Raw genomic sequence first — 23599 nt, 5'->3', positions numbered from 1 at the left:
CATTTCATGTAAGCTACTATTTTAGTAATCTTCAAGAAAGATAAAATTTTACATAAAATGGAAGCTTCATTGATGTGTACATAATTAATAAACATTTCAAAATAATACAGACCTGTTCCCTCCTCTTTGATTGTTCCTTCCACTTTTAATGACATGTCATATCCAGCTCGTTTCATTTGAAACCCTTCTGTTTTTATCACTTTTGTAAAACAACCTGCATTGTCTGCCTGAAGAGAGAGAAAGAAAATCTCTAATTTTACACAAGAGAGTCATCAAGCTAATGGTCATAGGAGAAAAAAAAATTCTTGTATTAGTCAAATGTCAAAATCATTGCTGCCAAGTCAGAACTGACTTCTGACTGAGTGCCTTTTCGGTTTTTGAAGCTGTAAATCACATGAGAGGAGATTGCCTATTTTTCTCCAAAGAACCACTGGTGGATTGGAACTGCCTGAGAAGTAAGGCCTTTGGGTTAGCAGTGTCCCTCCCTAAGGATGACATCACTGGAACTTCCTTTTTGGAACTATGCCTAATAATTGCATAAAATTTCTTTATTATCTGTGGATGTTCACCTTCAAGTTCTGCCTTCCACTCTTCTCATCGGAAAATATTCCCTAAGATTCCATATGAAATTTCCCAATGTTCCCAAAAATACCATGGCATTTTGTAATTCTACCTTCTTGCATACATTGTTCCTCAAACAATAGCATTGTTTCTCATTCTTACCATGCTCAACACTCAAAAGGAAACAAACAAAAGAAAGAAAGATCAAACCAGGTACTACAGGACTTACTTTCAGTGAGTCCCTCTATATCAGATTGGAACTTCGCTCATTTTTTGGAAGGAGATCACCAGGCCTTTCTTCCAAAATAAACTCAAATTTCCAACATTTTGGTAAGTAGCTAAGGAATTAGCTATACCAAGCCTAGGCCAATACTCACTGTTTTTCAAAACTCAACTCAGTATGTTTTATATTAAAAAAAAAAAAACAAAAAAAAAAACTCAACTCAGATTAACATCTTCTAAGAAGTTTTCCATAACCAACCACACACCTAAATATTGGTTCCAAACCCAACAAACTAAAGCTATTGCTGTGGAGTTAAATCTTACTCACAGAAACCTTCCATTGGTTCTGACACTTTAAATTTTCACAGGAGGATGTTTTGCTTATAGAGTGAGTAGTGAATTTGAGCTATAAGTTTTTTGGTTAGTATTATGTCAGGACCCTTAAATATTGGTTAGGGATTTTTTTGTTGTTGTTGTTCTTCTATGTTTGCACATTGTCCACAACAGTAATAACAACAAATTTATTTCCTAGTTAAACATTGTGCTGCTTGTTTTAATTTACCTTGTTTATTACTGCTTGTCTTGGTAGCCTCCTCAGCACCCTGGCTTCTTATTTATTTGTCCTCTGCTGCTTTAATAACTTTTTTCTCCATGTATTTACAGTCCTTGCTCACTTTTAAGGACTCATTTCTGAAACTATTAGTCTATGCATTGTATTTTTTATTATGCTATATTCTACTTTTGGCTATCTCCCTCAATTACTCTACCTATTAAAACCTCAAACCTCTTCTTTGGTATAATGTGGACCTCTTACTTTGTGCAGATGATACAACCTTGCTTGCAGAAAATGAAAAAGTCTTGAAGTATTTGGTGCAAGGTAAAAGACTATAGCCTTCAATATAGATTGCATTTCAACATCAAGAAAACAAAAATCCTCACAACTGGACCAATAAACAATGTCATGATAGATGGAGAAAAGACTGAAGTTGTCAAGGATTTCATTTTACTTGGATCTACACTAAAAATCCATAACAGTAACAGTCAAGAAATCAATAGCCTATAGACTGTCAAAAGAACAAAAAAATGTATCTTGCAGGGAATGCAAATAAGGTACTCCTTAAAGCCAGTGATCTTGAAACTCTACTTCATATACTACGTTGAGCATGTCAGTAGGGGCCAGTCCTTGAGGAAAAAAACCACCAAAAACATTATGCTGGGAAAGGTGGAGTGCCAGAGAAAGAAAGGAAGACCCTAAAAAAATTGGATCGACACAGTAATGGGCCCAAACATATTAGAGATTGAGGATGGTGCAGAACAGGGCAAGTTAGACTGTTGTTTGTAGATTGTTAAGAGTTGTAGTCTACTTGATGGCCCCTAAAGACAGCAATCTATTCCTTGTCTCTCTACACCTTCCTCTTCAGCTTACTGTTGGTTTAATATTCTTCCCTATGTACTTTAGATTCTCCTGCTAGCCAATTTAAGTACTCTTTTTCTGTTGCATAACAGTTAACTTCAGATAATTCCTTTGTATCTCTTTATACCTTGCATAGAGTCTTCACTACAAAAGATTACAAACATGGAAAAATCATGTCATTATAATTTACACTTTGGACCGTCAAACATAACCATGCTACTCTCATAATAAAAACAATAACCCTCACGTGGGTCCCTAATGTTCCCAAGTATTTTTACAGTGTTTCTCTTCACAGTTTTCTGCAGTGACTATTCATTATTGCACCCTAAGAGGAAAAAGATCTGGTATTTTTTCCCTGGAGAGAGTAACTTCCACTAACTTACCTCTTGGCTAAATTCATGGCAGATACCTGGCAAACTTGGGTCAGAACAGCTAGATTGGTATTGTTGAATATATTTTCTGCATATCTTCATTGTCACTAGACCAGAGACAGGCTTTCCATATGTGTATCTGTAACAGGAGAGCAGTTACACAAAATCAGATATTTAACATAAGAAACAAATATTTCTTCACCTTATTTGTTCCATTAATTGGGCCATCTATGATTTACTAGATAATTTGATTAATAAAATAATACATTTATCTAAAGAATTACATTAAGAGATATGTAGAAAGCACTTTTATAAGTCATCCCTAACTCATATATGTACTTCTAAAAAATTGAACATGATTTTTAATATATGTATTAGATATTCATATATGTATTTTAAGGAAATGAGTGAGAAGCTAGATAGGGAATCAGTAGCTAGAAATAAAACTATGTTATATGAACAATATCCTAATCAGCCTCATTTACCAAACATGATGGAAGAAAATATGCAAAAGTTGAACTTAGTCTTAGAATTCGTTCTTAGAGGGAAAAAAGATAGGATTGTTTTGTTTCATTTAATTCTAAATTTTTAAATGGGACAACTAAAGAGAAATTATATGAAGTATATGTTGTTGTTGTTGTGGTTGATATGTGCTATTAAGTCATCTGCAACTTAACAATGACCCCATGTACAAGAGTTCTGAGCCCTGCCCTATCCTGGGCCAGTCTCACTCTCTTCAACACTCTTACCACCATTACCCCAGTTACTGTGTCAATCCATCTCATCTGGGGTTTTCTTTTCCTGAGTTATCCTTCTACACTTTCAAGCATGATGTCCTCCTCCTTTTAGGAGAAGGACATCAAGAAATATATAGTGGGGGTACAAATTACTGAATCTGTCATCAAAATTATGTTTTAAATCTCTGGATGTGGGCCTAGGTAATTTACACATCTGTGAAGCACTCCAGTAGATTCTTATGACTCTTCTCGTTTGAATCCTACTGCCTTAGTACCAGTTGTGAAGTCAATGAGTAGAGAAATAGAAATGAGATTTTATTTATTTTTTTTTAATTCAACTTACAGGCCACAGACAGATACTGGAAATTCTTTCTCTGTAAAACCAATTCTCTTGGGAATTTTCACTTGGACTTCAAATTTGGGCAAAACTGTTTTGATTAGAAGAGAAAAAGAAGTGAGAATGGGATCTTCCAAGTGGCAGTAATGGATTATATTGTAGAATCTTGCAACATGGGATCTTATAACATGAAACGATTGTAAATATATCAAAACCACTACTGACAAAGCCTTATTATTTCCTCATTCATCATTTCCTTTGATTTAGAACTGACGCATAGCGGTCCGTCTAGCAAGTTTAAGGCAAATGCCATTGTTTACTATGGAAGTTTATGTTAACTTATTTTAGGTGGTTCAGAGGGGAGCTCTGGTGGCTTAATGTAACAAGTTGTGCTGCCAACCCAAAGGCATAGGGTTTGAATCTACCAGTTCCTCTGCAAGAGAAAGATGGGCAATCTTCTCCCAAGCAGTTTACTGCCTCTAAAAACCTGGTGGAGGTACAGGTGTGAGTCAGTTCTGATTTGATGGTACTAAACAATAACAAAACCAACAATAACATTTTCAGAATCTCCTTCTAGAAATTGCTGCATAGTTTGAATAAGGAGTCGTGGTGCCTAGTCAAAGACTGTTCAAACCCACCAGCTGCTTCATGGGAAAAAATGAGCAATCTTCCTTCTCCACTGTGATTTACAGCTTCTGAAGCATGTTGGAGGACCAGCTCTGAGACAATTACAACTCAACAACAATGAGGTTTTTATAATGGAAGATGAAAGGAGGCAGTAATTAATCTGTTAAGATCAGCATAGATGAAGTAACAGATGTAGATGAACCCAGAGACTCCAGTATGTCCTTTCCTTTTCTGTGTCCAGCTCTCCCCTTACCCCCCCCTTTTAAACCATCCTTACCCCTACTCACTAATAGAGTTACACATCTACCACCATGCACTTGGCTTTGGAACTACTGAAATGGTAGCTGTACAGAAGTAACAGTATTTCATGGATTCTTCCATTAATTCTCCCTTGTGGTCCACCTTGGCAGTGAAAGTTTTAGCTTCTCCAAACCCCGATATACTTTGAGAGCTTATATTCATTATTATCAATGCCTTTAGGAAGGCTTAGCGGTAAAGATTTGTGCTGGTAACCAAAGAAGCATGATTCAAGTCTAGCTGCTCCATGAAAGAAGGAAGGTTATGTGATTTATTGTCTCTGAAAACCTGCTGGAGGTCAGCTGTGGGTTCTTTTCTACATGATGGTATATAACAACAACATCAATGATTTAGAGTTCCTTGGTGGTGCAAAATGATTAACATGCTTAGATGCAAAACAGATGATTAAAAGTTTGAGTCCAGCATTGTCCAATGGTAATTAATTTTACAGAACATGATGAATGAGTTTCACAATATTCTTCATTCATATTGTGTTTTATATAATCATTCCGATGTATTTTGTTTTATAAAATCAATCACCATGGACCTTGATCATCATTACTCAATCTATTCAGGTATCTTCCAGATCCTTCCCATTTCTTTTATTCCCTCTTTCCACGTACCAAACTGTGCAACTCTGGTTTCACTCCTACCCATCCTCACTCCTCTGCTCTCACCCTTTCTCCCCTTTCTTCCCCAACATATTTTACTAGTTGTTGTTCTATTTTTACAATGATGGTTTTATACAATATTTGTCCTTATGAGACTGAGTTAGTTCACTGAGCATAATGCTCTCTAGACTCTCCAAACTTATGAAGTATATTTTGAAATCATTGATCCTCAGTGTTGAAAAGTATTCCAATGTGTACAAACTGTGTGAGCAAACCAATATAAAAAAAATGAAAGTGTTTTGGTAACTAGCAGGAGAGTATAAATAAAATATATCCTTAAAAAGAGAGAAAAAAAATCCCTAAACAAACATATTGCATGTGAATGATTGTATGAAACACAATGTGAGTGAAGAAACTGTGAAACATAATGTATGCAGACTTTGTAAGCAAAAAAATATTAAATAAAATATAAAAAATTTGAGTCCATCAAAAAGTACTTTTGATCAAATATTTAGGGATCTAATTTGTAAAAGCTAAAGAAAGAAACCAAAATATCAAAGAGCTGAACAGAAAATTTCAAAAGTCAGCTCAGGACGACAAAGCAAGATACTATAATGAGATGTGCAGAGAGCTAGAGTTAAAAAACCAAAAGGACCAAACTCACTCAGCGTTTCTTAAGCTGAAGGAGTTGGAAAAAAAAGTCAAGCCATGGTTGGCAATACTTAAGGATACTTTGGGTAGAACGTTAAATGATCCAGGAAGCATTAAAAGAATATGGAAAGAGTATACAGAATCAATGTATCAGAAGGAATTGGCTGACATCAAAGAATATAATGAAATAATATATGAGAAAGAGCCTGTGGTGATGAAAGAGGAAGTTCAAGATGCTCTGAAGGAACTGGCAAAAAATAAGGGTCCAGGAGTTGACAGCATACCAATTGACATATTTCAAAAAACAGCTGTTGCCCTGGATGTGCTCACTAAGTTGTGCCAATAAATCTTGAGTACAGCCAGCTGGCCAACTGACTGGAGAAGATTGATATTTGTTCCCATTCCAATGAAAGTGACTCAATATAGTGCTGAAATTATTAAACAATATCATTAGTAGCACATGCAAGCAAGATTCTGCTGAAAATTATCCAAAAACTATTGGAGCAATATGTCATCAGAGAACTGCCAGATGTGCAGGCTGAGTTTAGAAGAGGTTGTGGTATTAGGGATATTATAATGTTAGATGGATCTTGGTAGAAAGCAGAGAATACTGTAGGAATGTTTATCTGTGCTTCATTGACTATGCAAAGGCTTTTGATTGTGTGTATAACAACAAGCTACGTCTGACTCTGAGAAGAATGGGAATCCAAGACATTTGATTGTGCTAAAGCAAAACCTATACTTGGACCAAGAGGCAGTTGTCAGAACAGAGCAAGGAGACACTACACGGTGCAAAATCAAGAAGGGGTCTGTCAGGGATGTATTTTTTCTCCATACCTTTTTAATATGCATGCAGAACAGATCATCTGAGATGCTGGGCTGTATGAGAAGTAATGTGGCATCAAGATTGGTAGAAGAGTCAACACCCTGTGTTATGCAGATGACACAACCCTGCTTGTTGAAACTGAAGAGGACCTAAACCGCTTGCTGCAGAAGGTCAAGGATTATAGCCTCCTATATGGATTGAAGCTCAAAATCAAGCAGACAAAGATTCTCATTTCTGGGCCAATTGGCAGCATCAGTATGGGTGGTGAAGAGATTGAGATAGTTAACAGTTTTAGTTTGCTTGGCTTCACAGTCAATACTCTTGGTAACAGCAGCCAAGATACCAAGAGACAAATTGCATGGGGAAAGTCAGCTGTGAGTGACCTCTCAAGATTACTGAAGAGCAACTACATCAGGCTGGAGACTAAGGTGTCCCTGATCCATACCATAGTCTTTGCAATTACATGCTATACATCAGAAAGTTGGACAATGAATAGGGTTGTTTTAAAGAGAATCGATGCCTTTGAGCTGTGGTGCTGGAGAATAGTGTTGAATATACCATGAATGCTAGGAGAACAAACAGATTTGTCCTGGAGAAGGTGAAGTCGGAATGCTCCTTGGAGTCAAGGATTCTGAAGCTTCGTTTGACATACTATGGGCATGTTGCAAGGAGGGACTGGTCCTTGGAGAGGGACATCATGTTTGGGAGAGTTGAGGGATGGCACAGGAGAAGAAGACCCTCCATGAGATGACTGATTCTGTGATTGGGGTGGTGGGAATGAGTGTGTCGAAGATGAAGAGGTTAGCATAGGATAGAGCAGTGTTTATGGCTCTTGTACATAGGATCTTTCTGAGTTTCAAGCGACTTGACAGCACCTAACAACAACAACAATTCATTAAAGTCTTTCAAAACATTATACAGTACAGTATTTCTATTCACTTCAGATAGACATGAGATTTCAACACATTTGACCCCACTAAATAGCAATTGTTTTGGTTGACCAAAGGTATAGGTGTAAATTTTATTTGTCAACACTCTGTGCTTGACATTTACTTTTCTAGTTCTCCCACAATTGTGTAAAATGCTATTTCTATTCAAAGTTCTTATTTCATCATTTTCATGGTAATTTCTGTGAGTTTGAGGAATCATCCTTTTGTAGCAGGAGTACTTAATTATAGTATGAAATATTTAATTATCTTAGAAATGTTAAACAAGTAATTAGATGATTCCAATACAAGTGATCATTGCAATTAATGTTAGTATGTATTATAGACAGGTATAATGTCACCTCAGGAATAACATTGTCATAGATCAGCAGCACACGCCAATCACATGCTGCTGTTGTTGTTGTTGTTGTTATGTGCCATCGAGTCACTTGCGACTCAAAGCGATCCTATGTACAACAGCTCTAAACTCTCTTCTGTCTTGTGCCAATCTCACCGTCTCTGACACCCATCCTGATTACACACTTAGTTGTTTGCATCCAAACTCTATTCCTAGAAGAAGAAAGTGTTGTTCCAACACAATAAGGAAATATTGTATGGTTTAAAATGAGGAAGGATGTGCATCAGGGTTGTATCCTTTATCCATACCTATTCATCCTGTATGTTGAGCAAATGATTAATGGAGCCAGACTCTATGAAAAAGAATGTGGCATCAGAATTGGAGGAAGGCTCATCAACAACTTGTGTTATGCAGATGACACAACCTCCCTTGCTGAAAGTGTGGAGGACATGAAGCATTTGTTGGAGAAGATCAAAACTACAGCCTTTAATATGGATTATATCTCAACATCAAGAAAACAAAAATCCCTATGATTTATCATAGGGTCACGTAATGATGGGGGGAGAGAGGGTTGGATAAAGGGAATGGGGATAATCTGGTGTGAAGACAATGTATACAAACTTTGTAAGTAAACCAGTATATAATAAAAATTTTATTTAAAAATCTCCAGAAAACAGAAGTCCTTTCTAGTGGGCCAATAGGTAACATCATGCTAGATGTAGAAAAGATTCAAACTGGCAATGATTTCATGTTACTTGGATCTGCAGTCAACACCCTCAGTATAGCAGTCAGGAAATAAGGAGATATTTTGCTTAGGTAAAAGCCACTGTCAAGGACTCTTCACAATACTGAAGAAGATGATACCAGTTTGAAGACTAAGATGCACCTGGTTTCACCATCATCTTTTCAATCTACTACATGCCTTAGAGTTAGGTAACAAATAAGGATTACAGAAGAATTGATACTTTAGAATTGTGGTGTTGGAGGAGAGTACAGAATATTCCATATCCTTCCAAAAGAATGAACAGGTATGCCTTGGAAGAGGTGTAGCCAGAGTCCTTGGAGGCAAGAGGGCAAAACTTTGTCTTTCATACTTTGGACATGTTGCTAGAAAAGGTTATTCATTGGAAAGGGATATCATGCTTGAGAAATAAGCCAAAGAGAGGAAGCCCCTAATGAGATGGATTGGCACAGTGACTGCCACTATGGTCTCAATGGTATCAGAGACAGTGAGGATGGCACAGGATTCAGATTTATGGTTCATATGACTTGTACACAAGTTGATGACCCTTAGCAACAATGGCTGTCCCATAGGACTGTAGTAAGAAGTGAAAATGCATGAAAAGTATGTAGTAAATATCCACGGAAATAAAAAAGTTTATTTATTTTAACTATTAAATATACTTTTCTGACCACTTATATGGACAAACTATAAACTCTTAATCACTCTGATGTCACACATTTCTTGTACGTGCAGAAATCTTACCATATTCTTCTACCTCGAAGGAATGCTTTATCGTTTCATTTGACTCCTTCTGCAGGATGATGTTGTAGGAACCCAGAATGGGCTCCGTTGAGAGTAAGAAAGAGAGCTGGCCGAGTCCCTTTTGCAGTGTGAAATTTTGCCATTGGAAAATTCTGTTTTTCTTGGGATTCTATAGAAAAAATATTATGAATTCATACAAGTAATTGAAATACATATTGTCATGTAAAGGGGAGATTTTAAAGTAAGATTGACCTTAGTTTTTACATAATAGATTGTCGGTAAATTGTATCAAAAAGGTCTTAGCAAAGTTTCCTAGGAACTTTTTACTGAGAATAGTGTAAGACACAAATATAAGATATAAGAGACAATAATTCACAGTGCTTAATGTTTTTTAAATGACACTTAGAAATTTTGGTCAGAAATACTCAAAAGTAACCAGATCATATATTTTTTGGGGGGGAGGGGAGATTATGTTCCTTCATTTAGGTCTTACTTATTTTTGCAAAAGGACATAACCAGGAAAATAAAGTATTTTTTAGTTTCAGTAAAATGATATGGGATGGACAGGGGACAGACAATTTAACATACCTTGCAAGTTCTCATTCCAGTTTTAATACCTAGTACCTACCTCAATATAAACCACAGGGAACTGGAAAGAAAGAAAGAAGATTTGTGAGATATGATTTAGAAGTATTTTTTGTCACCAGCAATAACACTGACAATAACATCTAGAGCATATAAAGTGATCTTTTTCTTTCTTTCTTTAAACAAAGAAATGTCCTGTTTGGTTCACAGTAATTGTATAATTTATTTTTATGGTACAAGGTATAATTTCTGAAACATAATTAGGTTAAGAGGTCCAAATAATTTTAGTTTGCAGATGATAGTTTATCTGACCGAAATTTAACACATTTTTCTTTTATTTTGTTTAAGAAAAAGGACTAGGATCTTCCAGTGGATTAATTATACTTGTAGCACCTTCAACTGAATATTTCATTTAAGAACGTAGTTGATAAATTTTCTGAATCATGCCTTCCCTTATTCCTTTGGCATTGGTCTCAAATTTTTCAAAAGAATAGAATTTAAACATTTGACCATTTCCTCTAACTTTAATCATTGTCACAAAACTTACTGTTTCGTCCACAGGGTAAAAATTGACATTCACAGCGACGATGCGGAATCTCACTGAAACAGAGATTTTTTTTTTCTCATGAGACCCTTCATTAGGATTGCAGAGAACTAACAGAGATAACATCATGTCAGGATTTCAGTGACTATAGGACAATTAATAAAGAATACAGAAGAGGAATTGGTGTCTGTGAATCACAATGAAGGTGAAGAGTACCGAACAAGAAAGTTCCTTTTGGAAGATTTGCAGTCCAGATGTTCTATAGAGGCAAGGATGGTGAGTGTTCACACACTTTGAGCATATTATCAAGAGAGGCTAGTCCTTGGAAAAAGGCATCAATCTTGGAGAAGAAAGGGGTCATTAAAGAAGAGGAAACCCTTCAATGGTATTGACTGACACAGTGAAGAGAATAGTAGGTGAATATACTAATAATAGAATGGTGAATAGAATAGATACAGAGGATGATGAAGGTTTGGCAAAGTTTCATTCTATTGTACATCGTGTCACTGTGAGTTGAAGTTGATTTAATAGTACCTAACAACAACAAATGTAAAACAATCCAGTGTGAGATTCCACTCCGCCCCCATTAAAGTTGCTTTTTGTTCATTAGATGTTTATACCTGATTGTCCAGGTTTGTAGATGGGTTTGTCTGTCTGAATAAAGACCAGACTCTTTGGTTTTTTTATGTAGATTTGCTTTTTTTTTGTGAACACTTGAGTTGATCCAGTCACATGCGCAGTAATAAATGCAATGAAAGATGGTAGTTCTGGAATCTATAAAATAAATTTGAAAGTAAAAGTATTATTTCAATAAAATAAGCTAGTTTCTCATTCCATCCATGTTGTTTTTAGGTGTCATTAAATCAAGTATAACCCATAGCAATCTTTTTTTTAAATGCCAAGATAAGAATCAATTTATTATAGAGATAAGAGAAGTTTCTCATCCAAGATCTAGACACCTGTACAAATTTGCCACAATCAATATACATGAACTGTACAAATTTACACCAGTTCATAAATTACCAAATAAAAGAAGACTAACAAAGTTCACAAAATAAATGGTGGTTTGTGGAAAGGACTTTTACCCAATTAAGTACAAGGAAAGTTACAAACCAGACCTCCACTTTAATAAGAAGTTTAATAAGAAGTTTACTCAGTTTTATAAAAGTACATGCTAACAAATGTACAGAGAGCTCGCTGTGCAAACACTACGATTAAGACAGTGCCTTTTTAAAGCCTGTTGCCAGGGCAGATTATGGTTACTTGCTCCTCTCAAGGCCAAATACACAATACAAGGTCTGACCATTTCCCCAAGTCATGCTTAGTAGTTTGTTTTATGTACATTTATGCATATTTAAGTGCTAAGCAAATGTCTTGTCATAAAATTTCCAGTATTACCATGTTTAAAACATTGATCTTGCCTACTGAGCTGCCAAAGAGGTTAACAATTTTCAAGTGTAATAGTGTAAATTTCCCCTGTAGGATCTACTGCAGAGAAAGGGTCTTTGAAATACAGATTTGCGTCAAAGGGACTTTTGTAAAAAGTACAGATAATGCCTGGGAGAAACTGAAACCACTTAAGGACTTCACTCTCGAGCAAATAAAGTGTTTGTTTACGTGGTCTCACAGGCAATTAAGTCATATTGATAGCTACTGTCTAAACTATGGCACTTTCACTTTTTAAACCACTTTATCTTGTCCCAGATCTTCACAGCTGTTTCATGGTTTAAATTCCATAATCCATCCACAAGAGGAGCCCACTCACAGCAAAAAATCGAATTTATCCATCCATTAAAAGAGGATCCAGCCACAGACTATATCTTCCCCTGATACAATAATCATATTGCAGTTTTTGAAAGGGCTTGTTCTGTCCATGAGAACTTATCTCTACAGCTGATCCTGCTGTCTATCATTTGAGCATTGGTGCTGTTTTGAGTGCTACATCCTGCCAGTGAGGAAGAGGCTAGCCATAGCAGCTTGGTCACATCACTCAGCCAGTCCTTGGTACATTCAATACTCTTCTCCAGCACCACAGCTCAAAGGCGTCAGTTCTCCTTCTGTCCTCCCTAGTCATTGTCCAGCTCTCTGATGCATAACAAGTGATTGCAAAGACCATGGCCTGTATCAGGCGTACCTTCGTCTCCAAAGAGACACCGTTGCTCTTGAGTACTTTAGAGAGGTCCCTAACAGCAGACTTTCCCATCACAATACGTTTTTTGATTTCCTGGCTGCTGGTGCCAAGAGTGTTGACTGTGGAACCAAGCAAACTGAAGCTGTGAACAATCTCAATCTCTTCACCATCCATCCTGATGCTACCAATTGGTCCAGTGGTGAGAATCTTTGTCTTCTTGACATTGAGCCTCAGTCCATACTGAAGGCTGCAGTCCTTGACCCTCTGCAGTAAGTGCATGAGGTCCTCCTCAGTTTTAGTGAGCAAGGTTGTGTCATCTGCATAATGCAGATTGTTGATAGGTCTTCCACCAATCCTAACACCATGTGTCTCCTCATAGAGCCCAGCCTCTCGGATAATCTGCTCTGCATACAGGTTGAAAAGGTATGGAGATAGGACACATCCCTGATGCACACCTTTCCCAATTTTGAACCATTCATTGTTGTCCTGGTATATTAAATATTATTTGCCAGCACTGTAATCCAAAGCAGTTATATTTTGTTCTTTTTTGATTGTCCAGGTTTTGCATGTTATTGTTGTTATGTGCTGCCTAGTCCTTTGTGACTCCTAGCAACCTCTGAAGCCTGCTCTGTCCTGAGCCAGTCTCACTGACTCTGACACACCTAACCCCATTGCCCTAGTTACTGCATCAATCCATCTCCTCTGAAATCTTCTTTCCTGTGCTGTCCCTCCACCCTTGTCAGCATAATGTCCTTCTCCAAGCATCGGTCCCTCTTGGTCATATGCCCAAAATATATGAGATGGACCTTCAGAATCCTAGCTTCCAAGGAGAAACATGGTTTCACCCTTTCCAACACAGATCTATTTGTTTTCTCAGCAGTCCATGGTATGTTCAATACCCTTCTCCAGCATGACAACTCAAAGGCATAAATTCTTCTGTCTTTCTTAGTCACTGTCCAACACCCTGATGCATAGCAAGTAATTGTGAAGATCATGGCCTGGATTAGGTGCACCTTAGTCCCCTGACTTACACTGTTGCGTCTCAGTACTCTGGAGAGGTCACTGACAGTAGATTTACCTAAAGCAATTTATCTTTTTATTTCCTTACTGCTGGTGCCAATAGTGTTGATTGTGGAGCCAAGCAAGCTGTAAATATAATAACCTCAATCACATTTCCAGCCATCATAGTGCTGCCAATTGGACAGTGGGGAGAATCTTTGTGTTTTTGATGTTGAGCTTCAACCCATATTGAAGGCTGCAGTCCTTGATCTTCTGCAGCAAGCACTTCAGGTCCTGCTCAGTTTCAGTGAGCAAGGTTGTGCCATCTTCATGTCATAGGTTGCTGATGAATCTTCCTTCAACCATAATGCCACATTCTTCGTCATAAAGCCCAGCCTCCTAAACAATCCTTTCTGCATATATATTGAAAACATATGAAGACAGGGTGCATCCCGATGCACTCCTTTCCTGATTTTGATCCATGCAGTGTTTCCCTGCTTTGTTCTGAGGACTGCTTCCTGGTCCAAGTGTAGGTTTCACATACAACAATAAAATGTTCTGAATTCCCATTCTCCTCCAGGTTAGCCACAATTTGTTGCGATCCACACAGTCAGTCAAATGCCTTTGCATAGTCAATGAGACACAGATAGACATTCCCCTGTCACTATTTGCTTTCTGCCAGGATCTATCTGACACTGGCAATATTGTCTCTCGTGGCATGACATCTTCTAAACCCAGTTTGTCCTGCTGGTAATTCTCTGTCCATGGAGTGTTCCAGTTGTTTCTGGTTAACCTTCGGCAGGATTTTGCTTGCATGTGATATGAGTGATATTGTACAATAATTTTCACACTCTGTTGGCTCACCTTTTTTTGAGTGGGAAAAATTATGGATCTCTTCCAGTCAGTTGTCCAGGTAGTTGTCCTTCAGATTTCATGGCATAACCTGGTGAGCATGTCCAGTGCAACAAATATGTCTGTTGGTATTCCATCAATTCCTGGGATTTTATTTCTTGCCAAGTCCTTCAGAGCAGCCTGAACTTCCTACTTCATCATCAATGCATCTTGATAATATGTTGTTTCATGAAATTTTTCTGTGTCAGCCAATTCTTTTTTATAGTTATTCTGTATACCCATATCATCATCATCATCATCATCATCATTATTTTTAATGAATAATTTAATTAGTCTTGTCAAGTGTATATAACTGTGATCTATCTATCATTACTGATAATAGACTAGTATGATTAACTAAACATTTAATACTATGTTGCTTTTGTTGAGTACCGTCAAGCCAGAATCAACCCATACCTGACCCTGCAGTGGGTATTCAGAGGCAGTTAATTGCACAGAAGGATACTGCCCACTTTTCTCCCAAAGAGCAGTTGGTTTATTAGAATCTAATGCCTTTGAGAGTATGGTACAATTTCTTACTATAGGCCACCAGAGCTCTGGGTATTTAATACTGTAAGTAATAAAATATTATAGGGACAATACATTATATCTCATCTGTGATATCTTACAAAGTCAACACAGTAAACTTAATATAGCTCAATGTTTCCAGGTGTAGAAGAGGAGTAATGGAGTACATCCATATTGATTGTGGCTTTGTTCGCAATAGCAAAGAGCTGGTAACAACCCAAGTGCCTATCAACAAATGAGTGGATAGAGATACTGTGGTATATTTACACAATGGAATACTATGCAGCATTGAAAAGCTAGGAACTCATGAAATATTATGCAAAATGGATGATCCTGGAGAACATTATTCTCAGTATAGTATTTCAGTCACAAAAGGACAAATATAGCATAGGGGTACTCTTGTAAAACAGGACTGACATCGGGGTTGAGGGGAAGACAAAGAAGGAGAGGAGGAATGATGGATACTGTATTGAAACATATGAGGGAGATATCTGTTTAAAAGGGATATATGATTGAGTATTAATGTTGTGAGCCCAAAAGGAAGGCTGTACAGTAGAGTGGACTTGGGGGAAGAAATTGTGTAACAATGAAAAGGTTTCTCTTTTACATTTCAAGGAGAAGAGTGAATTGGGAGGGCTGGACAGGGAGTGGGCTGGGATAAAAGTACAACAATGAATGACGGGAATCCTAAGTCTCTGTAAACTTTCATTTAAATGAATTAAAAAAAAAGAAGGATAAAAACCACAAAAACCCAGAAGTGCTGCCTTTCCTATCAGAGGGTCCATTTTATGGTTGATGTGAATACAACCAAGGTAACCTGATCCTTTGCAAAGCTTCTCTGGGAGTCAGTGATGTTAATAATGTTCTGCCATTAGTTCCTGTAGGGTTTCGTTCAAGGTCTGCAGCTGTAGCTCGCTTTGTGAGCCCCTTGAACCCTAATCTCTGTAAACTTTCATTAAAATTAATTAAAAAAAGAATTAAAATAAACAAACAAACAAAAAATCCCAGCAGTAATGACACAAACATTATTTACTCAGAAAATCAAACAAAACTCTTCCTATAAAGAAAGCTATCTTCCATGTATTGTGCTAGATTTGTTTGTAAATACTATATGAACATATTCAGAATTTTATTCTTAATTTAATTTAAAATTACTCTAAAATCCTCATTTTCTTGTCAATTTTTTTTCTTCTGTGCATCAACAATATACTGTCATTCTCTATTAATCTCCATTGTTCAAAAGAATGATACTCACAGCAAAGGAGCTGCAAAAGAAGGCACCTTTCTCTGTCACCTGTTTCCAGAGGAGGTTCCAGTTTTGCATTCCCAATTCCAGAGTTATGTTCACTGTCACTGGCTCATTCAGGTAACTAAGTAAAACACAAACCTTCTCAGACTCATTGGTATAGATGGCTGCTGGAACCAGTACCATGAATTGCCTGAGGAGAAGACAAGTCTGAATCAGTCATAAATGATGATGAAAGAATGTTATGGTTATTTTCTAGACATCATTTTTCTTGTCACCAAGCATAAAGGACATTTAAAATCAAGAGATAAATTTCAGCAGCAATGTAGAAACTTATTTTATTCAAAGTCAACTAACAAGACCTCAGGACCTAAAGACCCCCAGAAAGGAAATATCCATACACTTTTTCATAAGTTGTGTAGTCATCTTCATAATACTAGAAAGATTATTCACTGCCCTGAGTCTTTGGGTTACGGTGTATTTTAGACATTATCTTCAAATTCTGTATAGCAACAACCGAATAGAAAGAATTGTCACTGAAAGAAATAAGAATCTGCATGACCTCAGATTATATCATGAAACCCTTTGGTCCAGGAAGCATTAGATAGATAATCTTTAATATGTGAGGCAGTTTAGTTGTTTTAGTTGTTTCAGAAGCAAGCTTATCTTTTTTTCTTCTTCACCCCTCAAGTCAAGTTAAGGGGAGTTGGTTTCATCACAAGACCTGCCATGTAAATCCAGAAATAATACAACAAAGGGTTTTAACATTTTCATTCTCTATATCATTATGTTGTTGATTTCAGCTCATAGGTTTCTAAAGTTATGTGTCTTTACAGGAGCAAATTGTCACATTGTTCTCTTCTGTGGTGCAAGTTGATTCCAACTGGTGAACTTTTATTTAAGAAGGGTGCAACAATGAATGAATGGAATCCCAAAATCTCTGTAGATGTTCATTGAAATGAAAAATAAACAACCTAAATTAAATAAGAAAAAAGAAAGTTGTCTTTACACTGCACCAACTGGATTTTTGCATCTAACTTTCTGTCATCCAAAGAGAACATATATGAAGTTCTATTCTGACACCCACAAAACCACCATGAATCAGAATCAACTTGATAGCAAATGGCTTTGAATTTCTTTCAACATGGGAATTAACAATTTACAGACTATCCTACACACTTTGTTGTAAGTAGCGGTTGTTCTTGTTGTGTATGTTGAGACAGAACCGACCCATAGCTGACCTTCTGGTGGATTTTCAGAGGCAATTAATTGCATCGAAGAAGATTACCCATCTTTTTCTCTCAGAGCAGCTGGTGGATTCAAACCATTGGAATAACAACACAATCTCTTACCATTTCACCACTAGAACCTAGTGGTAAGTGTACTGACTATCCCATGGACTGCCTACACCCTTTAGATGACAGGTAATTTCAAAGGAAATAAAAGATCAGTGATCAAGAAGCAGATAATAAGAGAAATGACATAATAAAATTTTTTTGAAATATTGCTTACGGTTTTGCAGTATCTGTGGCATCTATGGGAAGGAGCAGGAAAAGCAGGATTAAGACTGGACCAAAGAGTTGATTTCCTCTCATGATGTGGAGAGAAATAGAGAAAAAAGGTAAAAATGTGTGCCCTTTATTCCTGAACTCTGTTCTTGCGCCAAATGCACTAGTTTTTATTTTACCTGATGGGCAGTGAAAGTAAACTGACAGCTGATTATTTTTGTAACATATTAACCAATTCCAGTAGTAAAATATCAATTCCAGATAATTTTCATGACCATCAGAAGCCTTCCATCCATTTTATCAAGTTTTCTCAATGCTTGAACATTGAGTTTTTAAGACTACCATTGTCTAGGATTATTAATTGGAAATTTATAAATATTTTAAATAATGATTTGGGAAAGTCCCTCAGTATTCTTAGATTTATTTTTTTTAAGGCCTACTGCTTAACAGCACGTAACAACAGCAACAATAGAATTACAATGGAGCTCTGGTGGTCAATGGTAAAGAACTGTCAAACCGATGGTATATGGTTCAAATCCACCAGTTTCTCCACAGGAGAAAGATAAACAATCTCCTCCCCTGTGATTTATGTCCTCTGAAATCCCACTGGAAGGTCAGCTTTAACCTAGTTTCCACTCAGGAGTATGTAACAATAGAAAGGCGATATATACAAGATCTCTTCTTGGTAGTCTCAAGAATAGCACATATATTCACCTGGTATCATCTTAAATAAATGGCTCTTTAATGAAATAAGATTATGAAATTTACCACAGAATATAAATAAGTGCTTAAAATGTCCTCATTGAATAGGAGAATGATTTTTGTTGTTTATAGCTGTGTTTTTATTTATTCAAAAGAAAATTATTATTTATTTGGGTATAACAACCCAGATAATATGTAATTACCATTTTTTTAGCATTTAGGTTTTAGAATACAAAGATAGACCCTGAAGAAGATTGGCACAGTGATTTGGTGACACATTAGACTTGATGACAGAAATGAAGCTTGAAGCAGAATGATCAAATTGTTCATGTTCAATGATTTATTTACTGCAAATACTTTTGAAAAAACCTCATGTTGACTTTATACAGGGATCTTAGCTGACAGACTGAGTAAGAATCAGATTGACTACATCTGTGGAAGGAATCGGTGAAGAAGCTAAATATCAATAGTTAAAATTATGCTAGGTACTGACTGTGGAATAGAACATCAGTTACTCATATGCAAGTTCAAGTTGAGGCTGAAGAATATGAAAACAAGTCCAAAATATGACCTTGAGTCTATCCTACTAGAATTTGAAAATTATTATTAGAACAGATTTGAAGTTTTAAATATTAGTGATAAAAGACCAGATGAGGTGTTGGATGACATGAAGGATATTATTCATGAAGAGAGCAAAAGGACTTTCCAAATACAGAGCACAAAAAAAGTACCAAAATAGTTGTCAGAACAGACTCTGAAAGTTGCACTGTCGAGAAGCCAAAACAAAGTGAAGAAATGCTGAAGTAGAAGAAGTGAACAGTAGATTTGAAAGGACTGCTCGAGAAGATAAAGCAAAGTATAATGATGGAATGTGCAGAGAGCTTGAGTGGGAGAATAAAAAGGGGAGAACATGCTTAGCATTTCTCAAGGTGAAACAACAGAAAAACAAATTCAAGTCTCAGGCTGCAATACTGAGAAATGTGATGGGCAAAATCTTGAATGAAGCAGGATACATCAAAAGAAAATGCAAGGAATGCATAGAATCACTAAACCAAAAAGTAATAGCTGACACTGAAATATTTCAGGAAGTACCATATGATCAAGAGTCAATGGTGAAGAAGGAAGTTCAAGTTGCACTGAAGGCACTGACAAAAATAAAAGCCAGGAGCTGATGAGATATTAATTTATGTTTCAAATAATAGATATAGTCGGATGTGCTCACCAATCTATGTCAGGAAATTTGGAGTTCAATAGCCTGCCAAATCACTAGAAGAGATCTAGATTTCTTCTTATTCCCAAGAAAGGTGATCCAACAGAATGTGGGAATATTGAACAATATAATTCATATTACATGCAAATAAAATACTTCTGAACATTATTAAAAAATGGCTAGAAAAGCACATAGAGAACAATCAGAAGTTTAAGCTAGATTTTCAGAAGAGGCTGTGGCATCGAGGATGTCATTACTAATGTCAGATGGATCTTAGCTGAAAGCAAAGAATGCCGGAATAATGTCTTTTTGTGTTTTATTGATTATGCAAAATCATTTGTGTGGATCATAACAAACCCAAACTATGGCTAACACTGAGAAGAATGGGAATCTCAGAATGCTTAATTGTGCTCATGTGAAACCTGTAGCTAGACTATGAGGCTGTTATGCAAGCAGAGCAAGGGAACACTGTTGCTGCTGTTGTTGTTGTTGTTATGTGCCATCAATTTGCTTGTGACTTATGGAGACCTTATGTACAAGAGCCTTAATTGCTGCTCTATCCTGTGCTAACCTTTTTGTCTCTGACACACTTACCACTATTGCCCCTGTGACTGAATCAATCCATTGCATCGAGGATCTTCCTCTACTACGCTGTCCCTCCAAAATATGTCAGATGAAGCTTCAGGATCCTTGACTCCAGGGAGCAGTCTAGTTTCACCTTCTCCAACTTGAACCTGTTTGTTCTCCTATCAGTCCCTGGTATATCCAACACTCTTCTCCAGCAACACAGCTCCAAGGCATCAAATCTCTTTGTATCATTCCTAGGCTTTATCTGGCTCTCTGACACATACTGTGAAGATATGGCCTGGATCTGGCACACTTTAGTCTCCAGACTGTTATCATTACTCCTCAGTTCTTTAGAGAGGGCCCTGACAGCCAACTTTCCCAGTGCAATTCATGTCTTGATTTCTTGGCTGCTGGTCCAAGATTTGTTGCTTGTGTGGCCAAGTAAACTAAAATTGTTCTCCTACCTAACAATCTCAATCTTTTCATCATCCATAACGATGCTGCCAATTAATCCAGTGGTAAGAATCTTTGTTTTCTTGATATTGAGCTTCAATCCATATTGAAGACTGCAGTCCTTGACATTCTGCGGCAAGTGCTCCAGATCCTCCTTAGTTTCAGCAAGCAGCGTTGTGTTATCTACATAAAGTACGCACGAATATTCTTCTGATCCGGATGCCACATTCCTCCTCATCCAGCCCAGCCTCCCAGATGATCTGTTCTGCATATAGATTGAAAAGGTATGAAGACGGAATACAACCCTAAGCACACCCTTCCAGATTTTGAACCATGCAGTGTCTCCTTGCTCTGTTCTGATGACTGCCTCATGGTTCAAGTACAGGCTTCACATAAGCACAATCAAATGTTCTGGGATTCCCATTCCTCTCAGAGTCAGCCACAGTTTGTTGTGATCCACACAGTCAAATGCCTTTGCATAGTTAATGAAACACAGACATTCCTCTGGTACTCTCTGCTTTCAGCCAAGATCCATCTAATATTAGTTATGTTATACAATATCCCTAGTACCATGGTGTCTTCTAAACCCAGCCTGAACTTCTGGCAGTTTTCTGCTGACGTGCTACTCCAGTTGGTTTTTTTAAATAATTTTCAGCAGAATCTTGCTTGCATGTGATATTAATGATATTGTTCGATAATTCCCACACTTTGTCAGGTCACCTTTCCTTGGAATTGCAACTAATATAGATCTCTACATGAGTTAAAATTAAGAAAGGTGTGTGCATCAGAGTTGAATCATCTCTCCGTAGCTGTTCAATTGGTATGCTGCAAAAATTATTCCAAAAGCTGGACTTTTGAAGAAGCAAGTGCATCAGGATCAGATCAATAACCTATGTTACACAGACGATCTAACCTGTCTTGCTGCAAGTAAGGATGACTTGAAGTGTTTGTTCAGAAGATCAAAGACGACAGCCTACAATATGGATTTTATTTCAATTTCAAGAAAACATAAATTATCACCACTGAACTTACAGGCAATATTACAATAAATGGAGAAAAAACTGAAACTAACTCCTTACTTGGATCCACAATAAACACCCTTGTACCAGCAGTCAGAAGACATTACACTGGGAAAATCTGCTGTCAGGGGCCTGTCTAAATTATTGAGGAACTATGAGGGCAAAGGTGCTCCTGATTCAAGCTTGGTCTTTTCAGTCACTTGCTATGTATCTGAGAGCTGGACAATGAATAAGGATGACAGAAGAATTGCTGCTTTGAACTGTGACACTGGAAAAGAGTACTGCATATTTCATGGGCTGCCAAAAGAACAAACAGATATATCTTGGAAAAGGTGCAGCTAGAGTGGTCCTTGGACGTAAAGGTGATAAAGTGCATAGTGTTTCATGAGTTCTTTGTTTTTCACTGCTGCATAATATTCCATTGCATGAATATACCAGAGCTTCTCCATCCATTCATTTGTTGATGGACACTTGAGCTATTTCCAACTCTTTGCTATTGTGAACAAAACACTAATAAACTTGGGTGTGCATATATCTGCCTGGGTGGAAGTTCTGATTTCTTTAGAGTATATTCTCAGTAGTGGAATTGCTGATCAAATGGTATTTGTAGTTCCAACTTTTGGAGAAAGTGCCAAACTGCCTTCCATAGTGCTTGCAAGATTTTACACTCCCACCAACAGTGAATAAAAGTTACGACTTCTCCACATCCTCACCATCATTTGTTGTTTGCTGCTCTGTTAACTTTTGCTATTCTTACTGGGGTGAGAAGATACCTCATAGTTGTTTTGATTTGCATCTCTCTTAGAGCTAGAGATTTTGAACATTTCTTTATGTGTTTGTTCACCATCTGAATGCCTTCTTTGTTGAAGTGTCTGTTCATATTCTGTGTCCATTTTTCAATTGGCTTGTTTATCTTTACCTTGTTGTAGTAATTGAGTAGTCTATAAATTCTAAATATAAGTCCCTTAATAGACATGTCTTTACCAAATACTTTTTCCAAGTCTGATGTTTGACTTGTGTCCTAAAATGTGATCTATTCTGAAGAATATTCCGTGCACATTGGAGAAGAATGTATACTTTTGGGGGGTGCATTAGCCTACGCATATCTATGAGATCAAGTTGGTTTATTGTGTGGTTTAATTCTTTAGCGTCTTTCTTGAGTTTCCTTCTGGAAGTTCTATCTTTTCTTGGGACTGGTGTATTGAGTCTTCAACCACTATAATAGTGTTGTCTATTTTCCATTTCCACTTTTTTAAATGTTTGTTTTAATATAATTTACAGGTCTTTCATTTGGTGCATACATATTTATTAATGTTATGTCCTCTTGTTCTATTTACCCTTTGATGACTACATAGTGACCTTCCTTGTCCTTTGTGGTGGTTTTTGCTTTGAAATCTATTTATCAGGGATTAATATGGCTACAACTGCTTTTTGCTGGTTAATATTTGTTTTGGTATATTTTGTCTCCCACCCTTTAATTTTCAGTCTTCTTTATCTTCATTTTGTGGGTGTGACTTTTGTAGACAGCATATTGATAAATTTTTGTTTTTTTATCCAATTTGCTGCTTTTTTTCTTTTTTAGTGGTGCATTTAAACCATTTACATTCAGTGTGATAACTGAAAAGTAAGATTTGTTGCTATCATTTTGTTGAATTGTTTTTGGTTGTTGCCAATTACTTTATTGGACCATCCTGCTTTCTGTGGCACCTCTGCAAGAAGCATATATCTCAGTGTTTCCTGCATCGCAGGTCTTGTTTTTACAAACTCCCTAGCACATCAGCAGAGAACTGCC

At 36.9% G+C, this 23599-nt stretch overlaps 1 protein-coding gene across 1 annotated transcript in view; it reads right to left on the bottom strand.

Annotated features, from left to right (window-relative positions):
- The window catches only part of LOC102854933 (alpha-2-macroglobulin-like), a 121260-nt gene that overhangs the window by 95998 nt on the left and 1663 nt on the right, over positions 1–23599 (bottom strand). The window contains exons 2-9 of the mRNA XM_006901760.1: positions 16397–16541; positions 11174–11327; positions 10557–10609; positions 10053–10073; positions 9425–9593; positions 3649–3733; positions 2581–2707; positions 113–227 (exon numbers count right to left, since the gene is read on the bottom strand). Coding sequence (XP_006901822.1) covers positions 113–227; positions 2581–2707; positions 3649–3733; positions 9425–9593; positions 10053–10073; positions 10557–10609; positions 11174–11327; positions 16397–16541 — 869 coding nt within the window. The remainder of the gene's footprint in view (positions 1–112; positions 228–2580; positions 2708–3648; positions 3734–9424; positions 9594–10052; positions 10074–10556; positions 10610–11173; positions 11328–16396; positions 16542–23599) is intronic.

The sequence above is a fragment of the Elephantulus edwardii genome, unplaced genomic scaffold (assembly GCF_000299155.1).
Source record: "Elephantulus edwardii isolate Elephantulus edwardi_28Jun2011 unplaced genomic scaffold, EleEdw1.0 scaffold00342, whole genome shotgun sequence".
Classification (NCBI taxonomy): domain Eukaryota; kingdom Metazoa; phylum Chordata; class Mammalia; order Macroscelidea; family Macroscelididae; genus Elephantulus; species Elephantulus edwardii.
This window is presented reverse-complemented; position numbering and strand designations above follow the sequence as displayed.